This window comes from Callorhinus ursinus, unplaced genomic scaffold (genome assembly GCF_003265705.2).
Source record: "Callorhinus ursinus isolate GAN/ISIS: 27379988/994484 unplaced genomic scaffold, GSC_fseal_2.0 scaffold6, whole genome shotgun sequence".
Taxonomy (NCBI): domain Eukaryota; kingdom Metazoa; phylum Chordata; class Mammalia; order Carnivora; family Otariidae; genus Callorhinus; species Callorhinus ursinus.
This window is the reverse complement of record NW_027397068.1, coordinates 30,647,318-30,674,573: the sequence shown is the minus strand read 5'-3', so window position 1 is coordinate 30,674,573 and position 27,256 is coordinate 30,647,318. Positions and strand designations below refer to the sequence as shown.

Here is a 27,256-nt window from a genome sequence, read left to right as displayed (position 1 = left end):
ATATTAGTTTCAGGTGTACCATATAGTGACTCAACACTTCCATACATCACCTGGTGCTCATCACAGCAAGCGCACCCCTTAATCCCCATCATCTGTTTCACCCGTCCCCTCACCCACCTCCCTTCTGGTAACCATCAGTTTGTTCTCTATAGCTAAGAGTCTATTTCTTGGTTTGTCTGTCTCTCTCACCCCCCACCCCCCGCTGCCCCTTTTCTTGTTTGTTTTGTTTCTTAAAGTCCACATATGAGTGAAATCATACTGTATTTGTCTATCTCTGAATGACTTATTTCACTTTGCATAATACTCTAGCTCCATCCATGTTGTTGCATCTGTATTTTTGTCTTGAGCAAGTACTTATCTCTCTAAACTTTAGTTTCCTCATTTGTAAAATGGGTAATAGGTAGGAGAGTTAAATGAGGGACACCTGGGTGGCTCATTCGGTTAAGTGGCTGACTCTTGATTTCAGCTCAAGTCATGATTTCAGCTCAGGTCATGATCTCAGGGTTGTGAGATTGAGCCCTGCAGTGCGCTCTGCACTGGGTGGGTGTGGAGCCTACTTAAGATCTCTCTCTCCCTCTCGTTCCTTCCCCCCCCTGCAAAAAAAAGGTAGAAGAAGAAAGTTAAATGAGATAATGTACATAAAACTCTTGGCCTGGTCAATACATAAATGTTTACTCTGTGTAAGGTATAGTGCTAGGTGCTAAATATAAAATTGAATAAAATATAAATGCATACTTTCAGAGTTTTACTCTCTTTATTTTTCTATTCTTAATATTTACCACCTCAGATGGCAAACAAAAAGTAGTATGAAGTGATATTTAAAAAGTTAAACCAAATTCATTGTCTTGTCATTCTTCTCTTTGTATATTCCCTTGAACTATTTAATAATATTACATTTTTCCTAGCCTCCCTAACTTAAATATAAGCTTTGATTTCTCCCTTTTTTTCTTCCTTCCACTTATATATTACATTTTATCCATTTAACCTCAGAATTATGTTTCAAGATCATTCCTTTCCCCCAGCCCTGACCCATTGCCACTGCCCTTAGTTAGAACCCCCATCTCTCTTGTGTCCAGATGTTAATGGGTTACTTAAAATTTTAGTTGCGAAGCAGCTTTTTTCTGCCTAAGCAAATAAATTCATTTCATATTTCTGCTGCTTGTGTTTTCTCCAGTTTTGTTTTTTCCTTCACCACTAATCCCCTCCACCCAACCTTGTTCTTTCCATAACTTTTAGAAACCAGATAAATTAGATATAACTCATCAGAATTGAAGAACAAGTCACAAAGATTTTGTTATTGTCACCAAATGTTTTCACAGAAGAAATGAAATCCTTGGGATTTTGAACTTGAGACATGGTTTAACAGCTTTAACAGTTTCTTAAGACAAAATGGCCTGTAGGTCAAAAAATAAATATACATAATAGATCTGAAAAATATTAAAAACAACTACCCAATTCTTCAAAAAGAATAAAATCTATTTAATCAATTAAAAGAAGCACAGAATAACTTTTTTTTTCCAGCAGTCATCTCTGAGCACTAGCAATTTATAAAAGACAACTTTTTAAAAATAAATATATTTTCAGGGCACCTGGGTGGCTCAGTCGGTTAAGCGTCTGCCTTCGGCTCAGGTCATGATCCCGGGGTCCTGGGATCGAGCCCCGCATCCGGCTCCTGATCAGCGGGGAGCCTGCTTCTCCCTCTCCCTCTGCCTGCCACTCCCCCTGCTTGTGCATGCACACGCTCTCTCTCACAGATAAATAAATAAAATACTTTAAAAAATAAAAATAAATATATTTTCAAAACATCAAAAAGTAAGTGTACTTAACCAACTCTATTATGGTCAGGTGCCACAAAACAGCAAGTAGCTGACTGGAATAATAATTCTTGCAGTAATAAGGTGTTTTATGAATCAGAGAAATTCAGATGAAGAAATCAGAAGAACTGTCTTTATAAGGTTTATCAAGGAAGAGCTCTGTAATCATCTGGCATCCCCTTCATGTACCTGTGCTTAGAAATGTGTGCAGTAGGAACTGCAGGATTCTTCCAAATTCTTCTCTGAAAATCAAGGCCAACTGTGGCCGCATTGTAATGCCTATTCTGAGTTATTCTTGGTACTAAAGCAGTCAGCTGCATCGGTTCTTTCCTAAATGTATGGGAATCCTTCAAATCTCCTATTCCTGCTAATCCCTAGAGCCACTTGATACGATATTTCTGCCCCAGTTTCTCAGATTTAGACAGTACATAGTTTTTGGGGAGATGCACTTGTCATTCAGATAACTGCCCTGAAAAGAGTTTAACATTGGGGCGCCTGGGTGGCTCAGTCGTTAAGCGTCTGCCTTCAGCTCTGGTCATGTTCCTGGGGTCCTGGGATTGAGCCCCGCGTCGGGCTCCCTGCTCCGCGGGAGGCCTGCTTCCCCCTCTCACACTCCCCCTGCCTGTGTTCCCTCTCTCGCTGTGTCTCTCTCTGTCAAGTAAATAAATAAAATCTTTAAAAAAAAAAAGAGTTTAACCTTAATGGAAGAATTGATGAAATTGCTATCAACAAAGATATATTAACATATTAGATGTTATGTTAGAAAACTAATGAGCAGGAAGAGTGTTGGGAGACCTCTCTTTTCTTGAGTGCCCTAGGATCTTTCCGGACTTTTGTTTAGTATTAATCTGCCTTTTTAGCCTTTGATCTCTGAGACTTAAGTATTTGCCTCGTTGTTGTATATTGCCTTATTTTCTTTTGCTTCCCATGCTCCTGTCTTACCCCTGGTCTTTGTTCTAGAATTACCAGCCATGTGGCACTTTCTACCAAGAAAACACTTTTTTATAGGTTGGTAAAAAGATCCATTTGGCTGTTCTATTAAGTTAATCAATAAGTGATCATTAAATTAAGTGGTTTTCTCAGAAATTTCAACCCTATTTGTATAGAGAAAAACACATGGGTAATATATACATTATCTTTTTCTCCTGACAAGTTTGAGGACTACTCTGTGGTCCATGGTATAATTGTGGATCACAGCAGATTACCAGATGTTGAAATTTATATTATAGAATGTATTTTGATAGGGCCCTTAAGGAATAGAGATCATAAAAAATGCTGTTGCAGACATTTGAACCTAGTTCTTTTGACATCACCATTTAAACTTTTCAGGATTAAAAGTAAGGACTTTTTTATGACATTCTTATTTTTGTTGACTGAGTGAAAACTAAAGCCATTCAACCCCATCATTTTAAGAAAGCAGCTGTGGAAGTATGATAAAATATTAGCAAACTGGTTTTGATCTGCTTTTGATCCGTTGTTATACCACAGACTTGCAGAGTAGCTATATATAGCTTACATCAGTAAATTAGTATAATCCTATGCTACAGACTTTGGATGATACTTCAAGTGTTAAATGACACAATCTGGACAAGCTGCACAGCCCACAGTAGCAATTACAACCAGTGACATAAAACCTAACTTTGTAAGTTTTTGTTATCTTTCACTCTGCTTTTTGGCTTTTATAAATAAGACAGTAGAGTAATTTGGAGCTTCCAATTTGGAGCATGATTGTAGTTTTTGCTCTCAAAGTTTTTGTTGTCAAATTGTGACGGTAATTTTCTGTCTTCCTTATGCAGTTTTCCCACTGAGGTAAATCTACAGGTTTATTTTCCCTTATACTATCACCAAATATTTTTCTATGGTGGTCACCATGAAAGTACTAAGAGGAGCCACAAAGAGGCTGTTTCTGAGTTGAATGCACATTGTCAGTCCAGTATTACCAGTGCAACTATGTGACTGCAATGAGCACATTTTTCTCCTAGTTTCTAATGCTTAGCTTCCCCCCATTAGCCTCACCCCTGTTAATATTCCATTTTTCCATTAAACTGAGTCACCTCTTAAGTTTAGAGGACAAGGTTGTCATTACTAAGGCCTTACTTCACATGAGGACCAAATCATTACTAAAATTAAGTGGGAAAAGGAAGACATTTTCATTTTCTTTCTCACCATTAAAACTGCTTAAGACAGTATAGGTTAGCGAGAAGTGACAACAAAATGATCTGGGGGCGATCTTTTTCAGAACAGTGTCCACACATGCCCTCATACATCACCCTGCCCCTGCCCACGTGATAGTCTCAATCGTATGCTCACTCTAATACTTCAGTGGTAATGCCTCTCTCCCACCCCAGTTTTTTTTCTTGCACCCCAGTTTCTATCCGCTTCTTTCCTAAATTATATCAAATAAATAGCCTTAGTAAAAACTATGATCACTTTACAAAAGTAGCTTCAAATTAGGAACTCTAATCGCCCTATTCTTTCCTATATAGAAATTCTATAGGTACCACTATATCATCTCTTCTCCATCTGAGAGACATAATAGATTTTTATTTTTTGTACTTTATATCATGAAGAAACCATTCTTTTGATTAAAGGTTCAAATGTGTGGTCCTTGTTTAATTTTTCCATTCCTTTTAGGTATGATCCTGATATTCTGCTGGGGTATGAGATTCAGATGCATTCCTGGGGTTACCTCTTACAAAGGGCTGCTGCCTTAAGTGTTGACCTATGTCAGATGATCTCTCGGGTGCCAGGTATGAAGCATTGTGAATATTTTATGGTTCAACAACAGAGCAAATTACAAAGTAAATAAAGGCAAGATGTTTAAAAAGTATTCTAATTTTTAATACTAAATTGTGTAAGTTCTAGATATATCATAACTCCATTATGGACAAATTCAAAAATTAAGAAAAGTAAAAAAAAAATACCCCCATCTCACTGCTATATAGGCAGTTGTTTTTTTTCTTTCAGTCATTGCATATATCTATCTAGGTCTCTTTTTGTATAGCTTTAATCATACATATATCCCATTTTTTGTTATGCTTCCTTCATCTTGCATCTTATAAGTATTTTTCTATGAGATAGTCTTCTTCATAATCATTATGGAACACATAACATTTCTTTGGTTGATGTACCATAATTTTATTTTGTCTGCTTCTATGTTTTATCCTTTTGGGTTTAAGGAAGGAGAAGATGGTAGAGGAACACTAACTATTGATTTTTATTAAGGTATCAGGCTAAAAACTTGCATGAATTTTGAAGGCTGTTTCCCACAAATCTGATTCTCTTTGAAGGAGGGGAGCAATAATAACAAGTTTATAAAGCACTTTTCAGAATTAATGTTTTTCTTAATAACCACAAAATTTTTAATAACTTGGTTTTAAAGTCACAAGTCTGACTAGGACAAAAGAGCATATATTTTGGGTATATTGGTGAAAAGTAACCAAGAGAACTCCTGGGAGAGGTTATGACTTCAATACAATGTCTTAAGTGTTAGTAACTTTAAAAGGAAAGGCTGAAGCTAGAAGATTCAAGAACAGTAAGTATTTTGATCTTTGCAAAAAACTTGGAATAAAAGGCAAAGATAGTTTTTTACTGCACAAATCTTTCATAGCTTCTGTGTCCCTTGAGAGCTGGGAATAGTGGTATATCTCAATTTTTTTAACATTTCATTTGGATAGGTTTTTGAATATTCATGAGCAGCAACATGAGTGTTCAGGTCTACTCATTAATTATTTTAATTAGCTGTAACAAGTAAGGTATATGACTTCAGATCAGAAAAGTGAATGAGGGGCACCTGGGTGGCTCAGTTGGTTGAGTGGCGGACTCTTGATTTCTGCTCAGGTTATGAATTCGGGGTCCTGAGATCAAGCCCCACGTGAGGCTCCTTGCTCAATAGGGAGTCTGCTTGAGGATTCTCTCTCCCTCTCGTCTACCCCTCCCCCCAGTCGTGCATGCGCTTTAAAGTAATTTTTTTTTTTAAGATTTTTATTTATTTATTTGACAGAGAGAGACACAGCAAGAGGCAACACAAGCAGGGGGAGTGGGAGAGGGAGAAGCAGTCTTCCTGCCAGCAGGGAACCCAATGCAGGGCTCGATCCCAGGACCCTGGGATCATGACCTGAGCTGAAGGCAGACACTTAACGACTGAGCCACCCAGGTGCCCCCAAAATAAGTTTTTTTTTTAAAAAAGTGAATGAGAGCTCTTGCCCACTTATTTATTTATTTAAGTAGGTTCCACACCCAGCATGGGGCTTGAACTTACAACCCTGAGATCAAGAGTCACATGCTCTACCAACTCAGAGAGCTCTGGCCTTTTTAGAACACTGCTGAAACCATTTTTATGAGGCAACATTGTGCAATAGAAAGGGAATGGTTAGGGAGGCAGTATAAAGAGCATAGATTCTGGAGAAAGATTGCCAGGGTTCAAATCCTGGCTATCCTCCCTAGCTATGTGATGTCAAACATGTTACTTAACCTATTTATACTTCACTTTGTTCATCTGTAAAATGAGGGTGATAATAGAACTTCTCTCATAGAGTAATTGTGAAGTGCTTAGGACAGTGCCTAAGAACATAGTAAACATTATATAAATGTTAAATGAAATAAACTTTCAAACATCATCTCTTTAAAATAAGGAAAGAGGGGGGCGCCTGGGTGGCTCAGTTGTTGAGCGTCTGCCTCCAGCTCAGGTCATGATCCCAGGGTCCTGGGATTGAGCCCCACATCGGGCTCTCTGCTCAGTGGGAAGCTTGCTTCTCCCTCTCCCTCTGCCTGCTGCTCTGCCTACTTGTGCTCTCTCTCTCCCTCTCTCCCCCTCCTTCTTTCTCTCTCTCTCTGTCAAATAAATAAATAAAATCTTCTTAAAAAATAAAGAGGGATGAGTGTGTATGTACATGGTCTCTCAAATCAGGTAACCCTGATTTACAGTACTGTTCTGTTACTGTATGGCCTGGGCCAAGATAATAACTTTTTTTTTCTTAAAGATTTTATTTCAGACAGAGAGAGAGAGCGAGCACGAATGGGGGAGAGGGGCAGAGAGAGAAGCAGGCTCCCAGCTGAGCAGGGAGCCCCATGCGGGGCTTGATCCCAGGATGCTAGGATCATGATCTGAGCCGAAGGCAACACTTAACCGACTGAACCACCCAGGCCCCCCAATAATAACATTTCTGAGTAGAATTTACTACAATACAAAATGAAAATTATACTAGCATTATAAAGTTAAAATACTACTGTATGCATCTTAATTATGCATTTAAAAGATTAAAGTTAATGAAGCTCATTAGCTCCCCCCAAAAATAAATAGAGTGGCTAGGTTAAAATAAAAAAAATAATATCAATAAAGTTCTTAGAACATGATAGACATTCAATATATGGTAAATATGGGTGGCTCAGTCGTTAAGCGTCTGCCTTCGGCTCAGGTCATGATCCCAGGGTCCTGGGATCAAGCCCCGCATCAGGCTCTCTGCTCAGCGGGAAGCCTGCTTCTCCCTCTCCCACTCCCCCTGCTTGTGTTCCCTCTCTCGCTGTGTCTTTCTCTCTCAAATAAATAAAAATAAAATCTAAAAAAAAAATAATAAAAGGGCCCTGAAGGGGGAAATTTCATGTTAAAATAAATAAATAAATATATATATATATAATTCCAGATCCTCTTTTACATTTTTATTTTATTGTTATGTTAATCATCATACATTACATCATTAGTTTTTGATGTAGTGTTCCATGATTCATTGTTTGTGTATAACACCCAGTGCTCCATGCAGTATGTGCCCTCTTTAATACCCATCACCAGGCTAACCCATTCCCCACCCTCCTCCCCTCTAGAACCCTCAGTTTGTTTCTCAGAGTCCACAGTCTCTCATGGTTTGTCTCCCCCTCCGATTCCCCCCTTCATTTTTCCCTTCCTACTTTTTTTTTTTTAATTAACGTTTGTATATACCCAGTGTTATGTAAGAGAAACACATTTTAATTTCTCTTCTAGGTAAAATCATCACCCAAGAAACTATACTCAGAACCTTATTCTTCACCTAGTTGTCCATACAAAATTAGCAGAATTTCGTTCTGAATATGACCATCATTAATTGACATCAACAAATTTTCAGAGAGTTGTTTAGGTTAAAAACTCTACCATGTTTTCCAGGAAATGACCAGTGTAAGAATAAACATATCCTAACACCAAAGAAATGCTGTCATGTTAGGTGTCATAAGAATAGCACCAGCAATTACCAAATTTAAAGTGAAAAGGGTTTATTATTTTTAAAATATGTGTTTATACACATTTTTATTATTTAAAAAATACAATTTTCAGAGACATTTCACAAAATTCTCTCATAACTTAAAGGAAAGAAAATTGTTTTAATCAAAATAATGACTATTCATTCTCTAAGCCTAATAAAAAAGAGATGATTACATTTCATCTTTAATCTTTCTCTTTAATTTTTATTCTCATTTTTATTTGGCATAATTTGCTTGGAAATTTGGTTTCTGTGAGTCCTGAAGCAATCTGTATTCATTTCTGTAGATGACAAAATTGAGAACAGATTTGCACCTGAGAGAGATGAGTATGGATCAGATACAATGAGTGAAATAAATATTGTTGGCCGGATTACACTAAATCTGTGGAGAATCATGAGGAACGAGGTAACGTGCTTCATCTAAAATTTTATTGGAAATAAGAGATTAGGATGGTATAACTATTTTAGTGATTGTAGAGTATTAGTATAATCTATGTAACTTATGCTTCTTTGTGAATTATTTTTGTTATACCTAAGTAGAGCTACAAAACTAAATACTACATATTCTAAAATGCAAAGCTACAGGACTATTTAATGTTACTGATATGTTTTAATTTTGTTCCATTTGTGTCTATATAGCAGTAGCTAGAAAAGTCTACAACTGTCATAAAGTTTTATGTTGTATGCGTTGAATGTTGTATAATTTCATCATTTTTTGCACTTAGTGCTAGATGAATTCAGCTTGGTCTTTCTGATTTAGTAAGTAAGAAAAATTTAGTCTACATAGGAAGGAACCAAGGATATTTAAAAACTGCGTCAGACTAAGAAGGTAAATTGGAAGGACAGTACTTGGAAATAGTTAATAGCAGCTTCCAGTTGAGGCTTTGGGGGTCCAGATAAGGATTTTTGGTAGTATAAATTTCAACAAATGATCTTATTTACAATCACTCAAAGAAATAATTCTTTAAAAATGTAAGATCATGGGATCTTAGACCACCATATTTGCATCCTTGAAGTTGCCTGATTTCTTTTATTAAAATGTAAAAAGATACCTACTGTAAATTGGTCTATTCTCAGATTTTGGACTTTGGATAATATCAGATAAGATTTTTATATTTAAAAGAAAGCTGTATTCTTCAATCGCTTCTCCTATTTGAAACTACTTTCTCATTATATTTCTATTATACACTCCTATTCACTATGATCTTTCTTGCTCTTCCACATTTCTGTAAAACATTTGACTTTCCAAGCATGCCCTCTGCAATTCTTTTGGGCACCAGCACACAGTAATTCTTTCACATAAGGAATAAGGTTCTTTATATAACATTCAGATGTCCTTATTTTTATTTCCTCTCTACACCATGAGTCTAAAGTTATGCTCCCATTTCATCTAATTTGAAAATGTATAATATATGTAACTGCTTGAGGGTAATTTTATTTTAGTGTTTTCTTCTTAAAATACTATCAGAGCACAGGGAATCCCCAGTGACTTCAAAATAATTCCTAATGACACAGCATAGGGTATGGAAGGTATAGAGATTGTGGTGTATTTATTTGGTTTGTACATTCCATCTTGTATTTCAAACTGCAGTCTCTGATATTGTCTGTGATGAACACGTAAATTGAATATGTAAACACAAAATTAAATTATTGAATCTTAGTTTCATCCCTGAAGATCCAAAAGGCAGCTGTACAATTATCCACTATTAACTTAAAATCACAAATTGAGGAGTAAATATTTCTTCAAAGTTTAGAGCTTTCTTTAGTCCTTACTCAAAATTCAGGGTCAAAGGCTTTCTCTAATTCTAGGTTGAATATACAGCATATCTGATCTTTATTTGTAAATATGGGAACAACTGTGAGAAAGTTGTGAGTTGGATAGCTTACCTGCCCCCCTTCCTAGATGGGCCAAATTGGAGAGTCACTTTTTTTTTCTAACCCAAATTTGGAAATTTCCAGGAAATCCTGAATGAACTTTGGGAAGTTCTGTCTTATATCTCAAGTTATTTTGGAACTTTAAGGGTTATTACTTTGGACAGAAACTGGCCCTGAGAATTTTCATATTAGAGATCCTCAAACTATTTTTTCTGATCTAAACAGTTCCAGAGGCTCCTTTTTAATCTTTATTTCTTTTATCTGTATCTCCCTCATGAAACTTAGCAGTTTCTAACTGTATAATTGTTTTTGTTTTTTTTGTTTTTTGTTTTAAGATTTTATTTATTTATTTGACAGACAGAGAGACACAGCGAGAGAGGGAACACAAGCAGGGGGGGTGGGAGAGGGAGAAACAGTCTTCCTGCTGAGCAAGGAGCCCGATGCAGGCCTCGATCCCAGGACGCTGGGATCATGACCTGAGCCGAAGGCAGACGCTTAACGACTGAGCCACCCAGGTGCCCCCTATAATTGTTTTTAATATGCTCTTTATTAAAAATAATTTGTATTCACTATTAAAATGAATGCGGATGAGTATGTAAAATGAAAGTGAAATCCTCTTGTTCTCTCTAGAACATCTCAACTGTTGCACTCCCCCAGTATAGATTACAGTTGAATGAATATCTTTTCTTCTCTGCCTTGTTTGAGTTTTTAAAATTTTGTTTATTTATTAATATACTAGTTTTCACTGTCCTGTTTATTTTTTTTAAGATTTTATTTATTTGTGAGAGAAAGAGCACAGTTGGGGGAAAGGCAGAGGAAGAGGGAAAAGCAGGCTCCCCCACTGAACAGGGAGCCCAGTGTGGAGCTCAGTCCCAGGACCCTGAGATCATGACCTGAGCCACCCAGGCGCCCCTCACTGTCCTGTTTAACATAAAATTACTACTGTTCTCTCTGGACTTTGAATCCTCAGTAACAAACACAGTGCCTCTTAAATAGTGCTCATGACATACTTGTTGACTGCTTAAATAACTCTTCCCCCAGAAGATGGTGTTTAGAATTCTGGGTATCAGCTTAATCCAGGCCTTTCAAGAATTTGCCAAGTACCAAATATTTATTCATTGCCATCTCTACTGCACAAATATGAGGCTGGGGTTAGATCAATCAGGTCTATGGTTGGGGGGCACTTGGGTGGCTCAGTCAGTTAAGCGTCTGCCTTCGGCTCAGGTCATGATATCAGGTCCTGGGATCGAGCCCCGCATCGGGCTCCCTGCTCGGCGGGGAGCCTGCTCCTCCCTCTCCCTCTGTCCCTCCCCCTTCTCGTGCTCTCTCTTGCTCACTCTCTCTGTCTCTCTCATAATAAATAAGTAAAAATCTTTGGGGGAAAAAAAGTATAGCCGGTTCCTCTATTTTCACAGGCAGAGAGCAGACTATACGGTTGCAGGTGTTGGTAGATAGGTGGATGGTCAATGAGAGTCTGTGGAAGTTCTCTTCTGATTGCCTCAGTTTTCTCAGTAAAAAAGCAGTCAGTGTTCTCAACTGAGAATAAGCATAGTGGAGGGACTTTTTGTTATCAGGAGAATTCGTGAGCAGTTAATTAGAAAATATAGTATAAAAGCTAGGTAGCACGGACAGCCCATTTGCGATTCGCATCAGAAAAAGCGATAACCTGCCAGCTCTGTTCAACTCACAGGCAAAGGGTTATAGCTTTGTGAAAAAATAATCAGTCAGTTACAGAGCAGGAGAGAGGCAAAGAAAGAATTGGTATGTGCAAGGTTGTGATTACAATTGTGCAATTTGAGCTAGATACAGGAGGTTGGGGTACTAGAGGGAGTAAACCACGAGGATGGGAGATGGTGTTCAGAGAATAGGATGCATGAGATTATGGAGGGGGTGATTACTTCTGGTAATAGAACTTGGAGTATGATCATGGGAGTGGGTGGCTAAGGTGGGACGGAGCCAGTGACGTGTGAATTTGCCTCAGACCTAGCTCTCTGGTAGCAGTGTGGAAGAGGACAAGATTAGAGGTAAGGAAACCAGTGAAAAGATTTTTGGGGTAGGTCAAATGAAAGTTGGCAGCTGTATAAGGATTCAAAAAACAATTTAGAGGATAAATCCACAAGAATTAGATGTACAAAAAGATGAAGAGGAGGTGTCAAGAATAATTATCAGGGTTCTGGCATAGATGATTTAAGATCACAGGTGGAAAAATACAGGGCATGAGGTATCAGATAACCAGGTGAAGATAGGAAAGTCCCAAATATGTAAATAGGAACGTAACCAGGAGGATGCCTGGGTGGCTCAGTTGGTTAAGTGGCTGCCTTTGGCTCAGGTCCTGCAGGATCCAGCCCCGAGTCCGTCTCAGGGAGTCTGCTTCTCCCTCAGCCCCTCCCCCTTCTTGTGTTCTCTCTCACTCTCTCTCAAATAAATAAATAAAATCTTCAAAAAAGGGGGAATGTAAATAGGAAAGTCCCAAATATTAGGTAGAGGTCTAGATTAGAGATAGAGCCTGGAAGTCACATGAGAGTGGATGAACTCACCAAGAAGGGAATGGAGAGAGTGATCAGGATTGAGCCAAAAGACATTTTTGTGAACGAAAACATTTTGAGGAGTAGACAGAGGAATTAAATCCTAAGAAGCAGTCTAAGATGAAGAACCAGAAGAGAACACTCCCAAGAGAGCCACTAGGAAAGTCGGATGTTTCCACACAAGCATGTAAACCTCCCATTATCTCGGTTTGGCAACATCAGAATCTGTTTCTAATATTCCCTATTACAGTTTTAGTTTGTCAATAAGCATGTCAGGTGCTTTTAAATAAGACAGTGTGATGGGCAATGAAGATTATATAGAAGTAGAATAATGTACTCGCTCCCATTCATATACGTTTTATCATTTATAAAGCACTTTTACAGACTTGGTCACTTTTAAATTTTGATAACAAACTTGCAACATAAATAAGACAACAGAGTAGTGAGGTACTATTCCAAATAGAAAAAACTGAAGTTCACAGAGATTTAATGACTTGTTGAAAGCCTCATTAGCGGGCACCTGGGTGGCTCAGTTGGTTAAGCAACTGCCTTCGGCTCAGGTCATGATCCTGGAGTCCCTTGATCGAGTCCCACATCGGGCTCCCTGCTCAGGGTGGAGTCTGCTTCTCCCTCTGACCCTCTTCCCTCTCGTGCTCTCTATCTCTTATTCTCTCTCTCAAATAAATAAAATCTTAAAAAAAAAAAAAAGAAAGCCTCATTAGCTAGTTAAGGGGTCAAGACTCAGACTCATAGGGAGCGTCTGCCTTCGGCTCAGGTCATGATCCCAGCCTGCTTCTCCCTCTCCCTGCCGCTCCCCCTGCTTATACACTCTCTCTCTCTGTCAAATAAATAAAATCTTTTAAAAATTTTTTAAAAATAAAGATTTGGACTCATTGTAGGCATGCTATCTTCAGAGAGCTTAGTGTGTATTTTATTTTAAATATAAATATGTATAAAACAAATACATAAATAATATATATATACTAAGCTCTCTGAAGACAGCTTTCCAGTGTCCTAGAAATTTTTTTTAAGATTTTATTTATTTATTTGACAGAGAACACAAGCAGTGGAGGAGTGGCAGGCAGAGGGAGAGGGAGAAGCAGACTCCCCGCTGAGCAGGGAGCCCAATGCGGGACTCGATCCAAGGACCCTGGAATCATGACCTGAGCTGAAGGCAGATGCTTAACTGAGCCACCCAGGCGCCCTGTCCTAGAAATTTCTTATATCTTCATATGGGTGGTGGTTACTTGGTTGTATATATACATAAAAATTTATGAGTTCTTCACCTTAAATTTTTGTACATTTCTTTAATTAAGTATGTGTCAATCAAAAAACTTTTTTTAACTTAAGACTCAGGTAATGAGGAACAACTGAGGGAATAAGGTGATGAAGGATAGAGCACAGGTACTTATGATCTCCTTCCATTTTTCTTTATTACATCTTTATTTTCTTTGTTCCCCTGCACTAATTCTGACTGCCTCTCCTAGGTCTGAGTAAGTTTATTTCTGAAGTAATTAACTCTTGTATTTTGCACATTGACTACAGCTGTGAATGGAAAAGTATAACCATACCTCTATCAGACCATTCCTTTATCAATAAATAAATGTACAAGCATTGTAACTCTTTTATCAATTCTGATTTTGATTTACATAGTACATTTATCTAATGTTTAACTTATTTAGATTTCCCCCAAAAACAAGTAACTCCTACTTTATATTTCTGAATCCATACTTCAACTTCTAGAGTAAATCACTTTCTAAAGATTGGAACATTCTGAAGATAGATCATCTTAATTTTAGAGTTCATGTTTCTTTCCTTTAGTTTTACTCACAGCTGGGATTATAGCTAAGTATATTTATGCTCCTGTGACACCAAGAAGACTCAAAGTAGAGTGGGTGTCATAAGGTTATAATATTTGTTTAGTCTTAATCCAATTTGTGAAATTGTCCTATTTGAAATAAAATCAACCCAGAACATAGATCTGCCATCTGTCTCAGGTATTGGGAACCAATTTCTTAAGATTTTAAGTTTAATTTGAGTCACAAAATCTGCTAGTTAATCCTCATAGGTCAACTTATGTGGCAAGTTTCAAAATTTTCCCTAATGAGAGAGCTACAGGACAATAAGGTAACCTTTTCTGTAGAGGTTTTTTTGATTGCTTATGTTACTGAAGACGTATACTCCAGCAAAAGTATGTATTTGGTCTAAAGTGCTATACTCTGTATTAGGTAAGCATGTAACTACCAGAGATCAGATGTTTGGCTCCATTTTCTGTAACACTAAATGGGATTTAACAAAAAAAAAACCAACAACCAAATAAAAATATTCATTAGCAAGTAGAAGAGTCACTCAAATATAGGGATTTGATAATAAGATGAGTTATTTTTGAGAGAAGTACTTCTGGCCAGTAATGATTGTTGGAAAAAATGGTGATTTACTTCCAGGATAATGGGTTAGTACCTGCTTTATACTGGTGACCCTAGAATAGGCTTGTTCCAAAGTTTAAAACTCTGTGTGTACACACATGTGTGCTTGCAGTTATACCAATTGCAGTGCTGTCATTCTGGTGAATGATAGAAACTGTAGATAGGGGCGCCTGGTGGCTCAGTCATTAACCGTCTGCCTTCGGCTCAGGTCATGATCCCAGGGTCCTGGGATCGAGCCCTGCATTGGGCTCCCTGCTCAGTGGGAAGCCAGCTCCCCCTCTCCCACTTCCCCTGCTTGTGTTCCCTCTCTCACTGTGTCTCTCTCTGTCAAGTAAATAAATAAAAAATCTTAAAAAAGAAAAAAGAAATTGTACATAAAGTAAGACCAGTTTGGGTCATACACTGAGATGAGCCTTTAAAAATTCAATACGTTTTATACCTGCTGGATTGTAGAAATGGAAAAGAAAATATTTTATAATTATAATGTACAAATGTGAAGTGCTTTTGAACTGTTCCTCCCGAGTTGACCTAAGAATGAGGACTGCAGATTCCTCAATTTCCATTTTGCCTTGAAATGCCTGCCATTGTCTCGATTGCTTGTGTCCTATAGGTATTTCTGAGATAGCATTTAGCTAAGGTATGTGTTCTGAATTTGGACCCTTTTTTAGTATTCTTTTCCCATTAACATACTTTTATCTACATATTTTTTAAAAAGATTTTATTTATTTGAGAGAGTGTGCACGAGTGGGGGGAGGGGCAGTAGTAGAGAATCTTCAAGCAGACACCCTGCTGAGCCCGGAGCCTAAGGCAGGGCTCAGTCTCACAACCTGTGAGATCACGACCTGAGTGGAAACCCGAACCAAAACCAAGAGTCAGAACTTAACGGACTGCGCCAGCCAGGTGCCCCCTTTTCCTACATATTTTGAGCATGGGGAAACATTTCTGCCATTTCCTTTTAATCTCTTGCTTTGGGAATGAAATTAAGTGACTATAATGTCCATGTATTGGGTCTTAGTACCAATGAAATTCTTGGAAGCAGGATGAATGCCTGACCTTAACTAAGTAACTCATTCTTGAATCTGTGGAATTCTGTTAATCAGCATGTCTTCGTGGACCAAAAAGTAAATATGGAAAGAACATAAAATTAACTTGCTTAAAAAAAGGCCTTTTTTTTTTTTTTTTGCATGGCAATCCAGATTTATTGAACTACTGATGCTAAGTTATACGAAATTGCACCACTTTAATTAAGGCTCTTAGTTTACATTTGGCCACCTCATAGTAGTTGTAACATTTAGGTTGGTTAGTTTAAATACTGTGGCTCCCTGTTGGGATCTTTACACCCAAACGGTTAATGCATACAAAGCAACAAGGCACTGTTAAATAAAACAGCAGTAGTTACTGCAACTTAGGCCTTATGACACATGATTAAAATTACTTCCACATTCACATCCATGGTACTCATCCACCATTTAACATCTCAACCAAAACATTACAAGTGAACAATCATTAACAGGCAAAAATACTAAACCTGTGTATTTGGTATTGCAAATACACTAAAGCATGAGCAAGCAAGGGATTCACAGAATCTACAGCTGCAGAAGCATGAAAATTATTTACAAAAATTGTTAAATCATTAAAAAACTGTTTGAAAATATATGCTTCTTGTTGTCGACCACTACTGAACACACAACTATAAACATTGTTCCCTATGTAAACAAAAAAGGAAAGATAAAAGATTCGAAAAGTGTGGACATTTCCTTCCCAACAGATAGTAAAGGCATTGTCTTTAAGACATTATACTGAAAGGACTATCATATTGTAAAAATGCTTCTGTCAGGGGTGCCTGGCTGGCCCAGTCAGAAGAGTATGCGACTCTTGATCTCAGGGTCGTGAGTTCAAGCCCCACATTGGGTATAAAGATTACTAAAAATAATAACTTTTAAAAAGTGTTTTTAAATGCTTTTGTCAGTATTTGTATTGGCATAGAGTATAAAAGAAGTGATAAAAACTGAGATCTCTTTATGTCATGACCAAGTTGAACTCATCTGGTCTGATTGTTTTCTAATTAAATATTAGCTTATGAGTATTTCCATCTAGAAGGCTATATATACAGTTTTATTATTTTTTTTTTGTAACATCATTTTTATAGGCAGCTTTCATATCTACTGTGAAAAGTTTGAAGTAATATTCCGGATCTTTTAGAACAAAATTTGCACATAAATACAAGCATTATTATAATGAAGTCTTGGTTTTGTTGATTTTTTTTTTTTTTAGGTGGCTCTAACTAACTACACCTTTGAAAATGTGAGCTTTCATGTTCTTCATCAGCGTTTTCCCCTCTTTACCTTTCGAGTCTTATCAGATTGGTTTGATAACAAGACAGATCTGTACAGGTAATTGTTTTATAACTCTGAAGAGGATAATATCTGTTAAAATGAGTATTATTAGAGTAAATTTACATACAACAAAATGCACACATTTAAATTGTATTGTGCCATGACTTTAAAAAATGTATATACCCTTTAACCACTACCCCAGTCTAGATAGTGAATGTATAATATTTTAAGAAACTGCTAAATTGTCTTTATCACATCCTTATATTTGAAGGATATTTTCAGTGTTTAATTCTGGGGTTGAGATTTTTTTTTCTTCCACCATTTTAAAGATTTCACTCCCTTTTCTTCTGGCCTCCATTGTTTCTAATGAGAAATCAATAGTCATTCTCCTCATTTTTCCAGTGTATACAATGCATTTTTTTTCAAAGTCAGGCTTCATGAACAGCTGACTGCTGTTGTTCCTCTGTGTAAGGTTTATAGTGGAGGTAGGGGAATTAATCAGCTCTCCTGATCCACAGTCAGTCCTTAGAGGTTCCTAAAGGATGAGGCTTTCTCAGCAGTCCTGCACTTCCACAGAGCAGTGGACCTCTGCTTTGTACTATTGCCAGGCCTTGGCCCCAAGCAGATTTCCTGACTGCCCCAGGGGAAGATACGGCTTTTTGCTTCAATTCCTTCCTCATCAGCGCTGTTTCCTTGCCTGGAATCTATGATGGAAAGGTTCCCTGCCTCTTTTCCAGTGGTAGACAGCTGTTGCTTGTTACTTAGTACAAGGCCCACTGTTGGAACAGGGCGGTTGCCTGCCCTTCCTTCAGGTGCAGCTTTTGCAACTACCCCTTTCCCAGCAGCAGACATCTTTTGCATCTTTTCTTTCCCCAGAGATGGTGGATCTCTGCTTAAATCCTGAGGATTAAGAGTTTCCTGCCAGTCCCACAGCAGCTCAAGCCTTTGCTTCATAGGAGAGAAAAATCAGAGGAAGATGCAGGATTTCATTCCTTTCTGCCCTGTCCTGCCCCCAGTCTTGGTGGGGGTTCCATGGAAAAACACTCCTCTGGTATCTGGGGTTCCCAGTGGTTATAAACTGTCATGCTGGCCCATCCGTGACCTTTAAGAATTTATTAGCATTTTAACTGGTTCACTCTTAAGTGCTTTTATGGCAGCTGCCTCTGCTGCCAGTACTCTGCCAAAGATGACATAAGTTATATGTCCTGCCTTTAGATGGATTTGTCACCCTGTAAAATTTAGTTCACCTGATTCTCTTGTAACCTCAACTTTCTGACGGCTTCAAGAAAACATGATTTTGTAGATTATCCAGCTGTTTATTATTGTTAGACTGGATTGATGTCGATGTCCTTTTGCAGCTTTCTTTATCTGAAACAGAATTCTGTGATTTTTTTTTCCTGGTTGCTTTCAAGGTTTTTCTCTTTGCCTTTAGTTTTCAGTAATTTCACTATGATATTCCTAGATGTGGATTTTTAAGAATTTGTTTAACTTTCTTAGTGTTTGCTGTGCTTCTTAGATCTTTAAATTGATGTTTTTCATCAAATTTAGGAAATTTTTGGCTATTTCTTTAAATATTTTTTTCTGCCCCTGCTTACCATTTTCTAAGACTCCAAATTACATTAAACTATGTGACATGTCCCATAGATCTTTGAGGCTCTGTACATTTTTCTTCAGACTTCTCTAACAAGCTATCTTTAGGTTCACTAACTTCCTTCTGTCATCACCAGTGTGCTGTTAAGGCCAGCCATTTTGTATTTCAGTTACTGTATTTTTAGTTCCCAAATTCTCATTTGGTTCTTTTCTTTTTATAGTTTCCATATTTTGTTGCCCTGTCTATTCACTCCTTAAGACTATATTTTTCTTCTGATCTTTTAAATATTGTTTTCCTTAGATTCCTGAACATATCTATAATAGTTACTAAATCCAACATCTGGCTATCTCGGTGTTAGTTTCTGTTTAACTGCTTTTTTTCTTAACTGGGTCCTATTTTTTAAACATTTTTTTATTTAAATTCAATTTATTAACATATAATGTATTACTGGTTTCAGAGTTACAGGCCTGTGATTCATCAGTCTCATATAGTAACTGGGTCATATTTTTTGTTTGTTTCTTTGCATGATTATGTAATGGATATTGTTGATGTTCTCTTGTACAGATTCTGGATTTTTGTTATCTTCCTGTGAAGCGTGTTTATTTTTGCTCAAGTTGGCAATTCATTTATTGGCTGATCACCTTGAACTTATGTAAACCTGGTTTTTATGCTTTGTTAAGGTGATTCTCTCAAAAACCAAAGTGTTCTCTAAGCCCCTCAAACTTGTAGGATTCAATCTCCAAACTCTGTTCCATTTGCATACTGCTAGTGCTTGGTTTTAGGTTTGTCTAGAGTAGGCCTTACTCTAGGTCAAAGGCCTCCTGAGGCATGATTTCTCTGGACTCCCAGCTGGCTGCCCAACTTGTTAATAAAGGGATAATGAGGTCTCTCCTTTCTAGCAACCCCAGCACTGTCTGAATAGTTCTTTTCCAAACCCACGCTCACAGCAGCTACTCCTTAGTAAGCCTCATAGGGATTCATCTTCCTCATTTTCAGCACAGCCCTGGGCCAGTTACTCACAGGAAACCCCCGCCTGTGTTTCTGACTGCTAACCTCTGCTGCTTGCACAGATACTCTGTCCCTCAGATTCTAGCTGTGAACTGCCTGAACTCTGATCTTTGCTTCCTCAGCTTAGCAAGACAGCCTACTTAAATTCTAGCATACTGTAGTATAATTAGGAAATTGTCTTCACATGGGCTGGGGTTCACTAGCACAGTCTCACATTGCCTATTGTTCTTTGCCCAGAAACAATTACCTCAACTGTTTTATCAAAGCAGGAAAGCTAGTCCAGTGCCATTTATTCCATCATAGTCAGAAGTGAAAGTTCCCACCTCTACTTTTCTTTAAGTTAAAGGTAAAATGATAGTAGTAAGCTTAGAAAATAGCTATATAAAGAAAAAAGTCCTGAAATTAATATGCCCAGTGTTTGAAATGAATGAAGCTCTGCTTATTGAATTGTAAGGCCACATGATGGTGAGGATGGAAATACAGCCTTAAAAACGACTTGAAACATTTGGGGGAACTGCTTTCTGAGCATGTCATCTCCAATCTCTTTTGAGGAATCTCAAGGAGGTAAAGTGTGAAGTCACAGAAAGCACTAAGTTTATGATCAAAGCCTTATCGAGATAGAAGTTTAGGAGAAGTCATCTGTCAATAAATAAAATGAAACTTTTATTTATTTTTTTAAAGATTTATTTATTTGAGTGAAAGAGTCTGTGGAGGGGGGCACGAGCCAGGGAAGGAGCAGAGGGGGAGAGAGAATCTCAAGCTGACTCCCCATTGAGCATGGAGCCTGATGCAGAGGTCAATCTCACAACCCTGAGATCATGACCTGAGCCGAAACCAAGAGTCAGATGCTCAACCAACTGAGCCACCCAGGCACCCCAAAGTGAAACTTTTAATATTAATATAAAACTTAACATTGAAAACTACATTTGGTGGCTTACTTATAAGCCCTAAAATGCAGTAAATGCATATTTTGCTACCTCTAATTAGGCATTATCTAGGATAAGTAATTGCTTTTGCCAAGTGAAATAGAGAGCTGGACCTAACATACTACATAAAGGACTTGAACTTAAACATTAGACCATTTATGTTAGATGGCTTGTTTTACATGGAGACCATACACTCTTTCTTCGGAGATACTTTGGAAGATCACACAATTATATTTTTAAATTTAAGTGAAATCTTACCAACAAAGTAAGTCATACTTTTTAATTTGCATTTGCTAAAAAAAAAAATTGCATTTGCTTTCTACAGTGTTTTAAGTAAATAGACACATTTTTTGTAAACTGCCTCGGAAATTAAAGGAACTTGCTAGTCAAGAATTTCTTGTATTAAATCTGTTCGTAAAGCATGAGGGAGCCCTGATTATTATCATTTTGTTTTTGTAAATTCACATTTGGTCTCCTAAAAGCCCTTGATTTATATAAATGAGTTAAGTTCTCAGAGTTGTGTTGTTAGAATGTATTTTCCCATAAAATGTTATGTTCCATGTTTAGATTCCTCAATCAGCTTATAAAACCTTCCTAATCCCTACTAGTAACGATCTAGGGAACTCATAGTAGCGTCTGATTTCATCTGCTTTCCAAGCAATAGTTTTGAGTACTATTCCAGTTTCTGAGCTAGGAGCTCTGTGTTGGTAGCAGAAGGTTATGTAGCTCAAGAAGATAATATTCAAAATTTTTTTCTTCATTTCCTGGATATAGAGCCAATCCAAAGAAAAAAGTTCAGAATAAGTGAGTTTTACTTAGAATTCTTAACTCTTTTTGTCACTTTCTTCTTAGAAGCCCTACCCCAGAAAATACCCTGTGCCCTCAAGACGCTCTAAGTTCATCCATTCAGCACCTACCCAGGCCTATCATGAGTAGCTTATACTTTATATTTTCCTCCCTCTTCCCCAAATAAAAACTTGTATTTGGGCTTCTGGGTGGCTCAGTCAGTTAAGTATCTGCCCTGGGCTCAGTCATCCCAGGGTCCTGGGATCGAGTCCCTCATCATGCTCCCTGCTCAGTAGGGAGTCTGCTTCTCCCTCTGCCCCTACCCCTGCTTGTGATCTCTCCCTCTTTCACTCTCTCGCTTTCAAGTAAATAAAATATTTTAACAAATAAAAATAAAAACTTGTATTTGTTTATTATACTTGAATTTCACAAAGTATTAGGAGAATGACATAATTCTTTAACAACAACAAAATTACCTAACAAAATTCTACTTTGTCACATTTTTTTAAAGACCACAATGTAATTCCATTCTCTTTTTACACCATGTGGCGACCCAAATAGGACTAGAAATTAGGAATGAAGGTGATCTTACTTATTTTTTTTTTAAAGATTTTATTTATTTATTTGAAAGAGAGAATGAGAGAGAGCACGAGAGGGAAGAGGGTCAGAGGGAGAAGCAGACTCCCCGCTGAGCAGGGAGCCCGATGCGGGACTCGATCCCGGGACTCCAGGATCATGACCTGAGCCGAAGGCAGTTGCTTAACCAACTGAGCCAGCCAGGCGCCCCAGATCTTACTTATTTTTTAAAGATTTGTTTATTTTAGAGAGAGCAAGCAGGAAGGAGGAGTAGAAGGAGAGAGTCCCAAGGAGACTCTGAGCTAAGCACAGAGCCCAACATGAGGCTTGATCTCATGACCCTGAGAGCACAACCTGAGCTAAAACCGAGAGTAGGTCAGTTAACCAACTGAGCCACCTAGGCGCCCCATGAAGGTGATCTTATTTTAAAAGATTGCTTTTTTAATTTAAAAAATCCACTTTTGGGGTGCCTGGGTGGCTCAGTCATTAAACATCTGCCTTCGGCTCAGGTCATGATCCCAGAGTCCTGGGTTCGAGTCCCACATCAGGCTCCCTGCTCGGCAGGAAGCCTGCTTCTCCCTCTCCCACTCCCCCTGCTTGTGTTCCTTCTCTCACTATATCTCTCTGTCAAATAAATAAATAAAATCGTTAAATAAATAAATAATATATAAAGTCCACTTTGTAAATAATTTTAAAATGTCAGGAAAGATATGGAGTGACATCAGCAAGATGGTGGAGTAGGAAGCCCTAGATCCTCCTTCCCCTGTAAACACACCGATTCAGCAACAATTCAAAGATACTCTCTTTGTGAGAAATCCAGAAACTAACTGAAAGAATCCTGTGCCCTGGATAAATGCAGAACCAGACTCCCCAAAGCTAGTAGGGAGATTTAGTATACCCACTTGCCAGAGTCCCTGCTTCTGGCCCAGAGCTGTATGATCAGGAAATGGCCCCTAGCTCTCTGCTTCTCCCAGAGGAGAAGGTTGGTTTGCATATCTGGCACCCCAACTTCTCCAAAGGGGCTCTGATAAGTTCAACAGTCTAGCTGGTGGAGCCAAATGGAGATGGTGGCATGGGGCTGGTAGATGCCATACATCCTCCCCTGCTGCTCAGCACAGTGAGTAGATGACAAATCCCACCTCTCAGCTTACCCCTGGGGAGAGAAGGAGATCCATGCATCCAGTGCCCCAACTCCTCCACGGCTACACAAAGAACTGCCATCTGTCTTTCTAGGCTTAGAACTCTGACAGGTTAAACACAGTCTGACTGCCTAGAGGAGAACAAAGTTGTTTGGATTAGCAAACACCATAACTCCACCTTCTGCTCAACAAAGAGTGGGTGAACAGCAACCACAGCTGCCTGCTTCTACCTGGGAAGGGAAAGAGTTGGTAGAGGCCCCCAGAATCTCTGGCTGGGATGATTGGTGGAGGCCTCCTGTATGTGGCTAGTCCATGAAGACTGGGAGAAGTGCCTGCTTTGTCTTTTGTAGGACACCAACAGAGAGAGTCAAGGAAAATGAGGAACCAGGCAAAGATACTCCAAACAAAGGAAGATAAATATCCAGAAACTGACCATAATGAAACAGTTATATGATTTACCTGACAGAGAATTAAAAATAACAGTCATAAAGATGCTCATCAAGGTCAAGAAAACATTATATGAGCAAAGTAAGAATTTTATCAGAGATAGAAAATATTAAAAAGTACTAAACAGAAATCATGGAGCTGAAAGAACACAATAACTGAACTGAAAAATTTATTAGAGGAGTTCAGCAGTAGAAAGCAGAAGAAAGAATCAGAGAACTCCAAGACAGGTCATTGACCACCATGTGGTCTACAGAAAGAATGAGTCATTAGATCCATTTTGTTTTATTTTAAAGGGACTGACTGAATCCACACATAATGTTATCTCAGATTCACACTGACAAATCTGTATTATTGAAGGATTACCTTAATCTAAAAAATACATTAAAATGTGATACAATTTTTTGCCTCTCAAACTAGTAATAACTTAAAAATTATAATCCCCAGTGTTGACAAAGATGCAAAGAAAACAAGTACTTTATCATCACTAGCTCGAATGTAAATTATTAAAACCATCTGGAAAGCAGTGTGCCACTATGTATTAAAACTAAATCATAACAGACCTTTTGACTATCTAAGAATTTATCTTAAGGAAATATTTCAGCATCAGTACATAGACTTAGCTATAAAGATGTTCATCACAACATTGCTTATAGTAATAACAGAGCCATTAAATTATGTTATAGAATAGAATATTCAGGGTGCCTGGGTGGCTCAGTTGGTTGACCGACTGCCTTTGGCTCGGATCATGATCCTGGAGTCCCGGGATCGAGTCCCACATCAGGCTCCCTGCTCAGCAGGGAGTCTGCTTCTCCCTCTGACCCTCATGATCGATCTCTCTATCTCATTCTGTCTCTCAAATAAATAAAATCTTTAAAATAAAAGAATAGAATATTCAATAGCTATAAAAATATATAATTGTGGGGAAATAGTCAAAATATATTGTTAGAAATACAAGTTATAGAACAGTATTTCTGTTTGTCTATTTTATTTAAAAATTGAATATAAAGTTTTTAGGACAACTTTTTGTTTAATTCTTAATAGTTTTGTTCAGATACAATTCACATACCATATAATTCACCTATTTAAAGTATACAATTCAGGGGCGCCTGGGTGGCTCAGTCGTTAAGCGTCTGCCTTTGGCTCAGTTCATGATCCTAGGGTTCTGGGATTGAGCCCTGCATCGGGTTCCCTGCTCTGCGGGAAGCCTGCTTCTCCCTCTCCCACTCCTCCTGCTTGTGTTCCTGCTCTCGCTATCTCTCTTTCTCTCTCTCAAACAAATAAAATCTTTAAAAATAAAAAAATAATACAGTTCAATGATTTTCATGTATTCAGTTGTGGAACCATTACCACAGTAAATCTTAGTATTTGCATTACCCCAAAAAGGAACCCTGCATCTCCGAGCCATCACCCTCCAGTCCTCCCTTCTCTACTCCCACCCATATTAATCTGCTTTCTGTCTCTAAAGATTTGCCTGTTCTGGATATTTCCTATAAATAGATTCATATAATATGTTGCCTTTTGCAACTGATTTCTTTTAGTATAGTTGTCCAGATTAATTCATATTGTAGCATGTGTCAGTACTTCATTTCCTTTTATTGCCAAATAATATTCCATCATGTGGTTATATACCACATTTTGTTTATTCATTCATCAGTTGATGGACACTTGGGTTATTTCCCCTTTTGGCTGTTTTGAGTAGCGCTGTTAAGAACATTCGTGTATGGGATTTTGTGTAGATGGATGTTTTCATTCTTGGATATATACTGAGGAGTATGGTAACTGTGTTTAACAATTTGAGGAATTGCCAGACTGTTTGCCAGTGCAACTGCACTATTTCACATTCCCACCCACCAGTGTATAAGGGTTATAATTTCTCCATACCCTCACTAACACTTGTTATTATCAATCTTTTTTATTATAGGGTGATTTTTTTCCTTTTCATGTTCATTTTCCAGTTTTTCTGTATTAGTCATGTATTGTGACTTTTAAAATTTTATTGAACAGTTATGTGACTGTATTGTCCTAAAAGCCATATAATTAAAGGTTGCAATGTATTTGAGCCTTAATATTCATTAAATGAATAAATTTTATTTTTAATATACTTTATTTTTATGTTTTAATATTCAGTCAAAACTTTTGTTCATGGCTTTGGTGGAGGGTTTTTTGTTTGATTATTTTCTTAAAAAAGGCAGGGTAGAGATTATGTAAAGATTTATATCAAAGAACAGAATATTTGTATTTCCACAGAAAATACTGATTTGACATATATTACCCCGGGTATAATCTCATTAAAGTTATTTTTCTAATCATCACCAAATTACTGTGTTTCTTCCCATGAACAGATAGTAGGCATGCTTTTAGATTGGTATTTACAGTGATAAACGAAAGCCTCCATGTTCTTTAAAAACCTATAGATATGGTGAATTATAATTGTATAATTATTGCAACAGCAGTAGCATCTAAGAGAGTGTTAATTTTTTATAATAAAGAGTAAGAACAAGCAAAATACTGAGAATAATTATTCTTACAAGTACTATTTTAAACTTTGAATATTTTCACTAGGTTTTATGCCCTTGAAATATATGGAATTTTCTAATGTTTAACTCCTTTACATATTTTGCTAATGGCTCACATCTTGACTCCCTCCTTAAATCCTCATTTTTAGTGTGTAAGCTTTGGCAGAATTAAGAGTACTAGTTTTAAGCGTCCACATTTTTCCCTAATGTTCATAGCATGGAATTCTCTTTTTAACAGGTGGAAAATGGTTGATCACTACATTAGCCGTGTCCGTGGAAATCTCCAAATGTTAGAACAGCTGGACCTGATTGGGAAAACTAGTGAAATGGCTAGACTCTTTGGCATTCAGTTTTTACATGTACTGACAAGGGGTTCACAGGTAGGAAATCAATTTTCTTACACACTTGAAAGTTCTGTGTGAGTGCCATACTTATTTTTGAGATGTTTGAGGTGATTTGATATTTTGAACTCTCTATGTGGTACTAATATATAGGTGGTTAATCAAATCTTGTCATTTTATTTTCTGGAAAAGCTTTAACTTCACTTAACACCTCCACCTTTTATTTTCTCTCCACACTAGCTTTCTGGCCACTGCTAAGTTTTTCATGCTATTAAAAAACTAAATGACTATGTCCCTGGGATGACATTTTGTTCCTGAATATTGTCAGTGTAATTAGGGAGGCCTTCAAAGGCCCCTTAAAACTAGGGGAGAAGCAGCAAAGAAAGTCTGCCTCTCTTTTGTTTTACATTCCTAATTTTAGCATGTTCTAATTCCCAAATAAAAGTTTAATATAAAAAGGAAGAGGATTTAGGATCAATATAAGTAGCTATATCACTTTTTTTTTTTAGCTATATCACTTTTTTAAGAAATTAAAGAAAAATAGGACCCTAGAAGTAATTTCATTCATAACTTTTTAATTAATATCCCATGGATATGAGAGATTTTGTCAAATGCATCACCCAAAAAGAGTTCATGCATTCATTTCAACAAATATTTATTTGAATACCTTTAATGTGTTAAATAAACACTGTGCTAGGCATCAGGGATACTACATTAATT

General features: G+C 37.5%; 1 protein-coding gene across 6 annotated transcripts in view; it reads left to right on the top strand.

Annotated features, from left to right (window-relative positions):
* Positions 1-27,256, top strand: part of REV3L (REV3 like, DNA directed polymerase zeta catalytic subunit) — a 175,418-nt gene that overhangs the window by 112,577 nt on the left and 35,585 nt on the right. For all 6 annotated transcript variants that reach the window (XM_025864228.2, XM_025864235.2, XM_025864219.2 and 3 more), the window contains 4 exons: positions 4,449-4,564; positions 8,332-8,450; positions 17,145-17,263; positions 26,434-26,575. In XM_025864228.2, the coding sequence (XP_025720013.1) occupies positions 4,449-4,564; positions 8,332-8,450; positions 17,145-17,263; positions 26,434-26,575 (496 nt within the window). The remainder of the gene's footprint in view (positions 1-4,448; positions 4,565-8,331; positions 8,451-17,144; positions 17,264-26,433; positions 26,576-27,256) is intronic.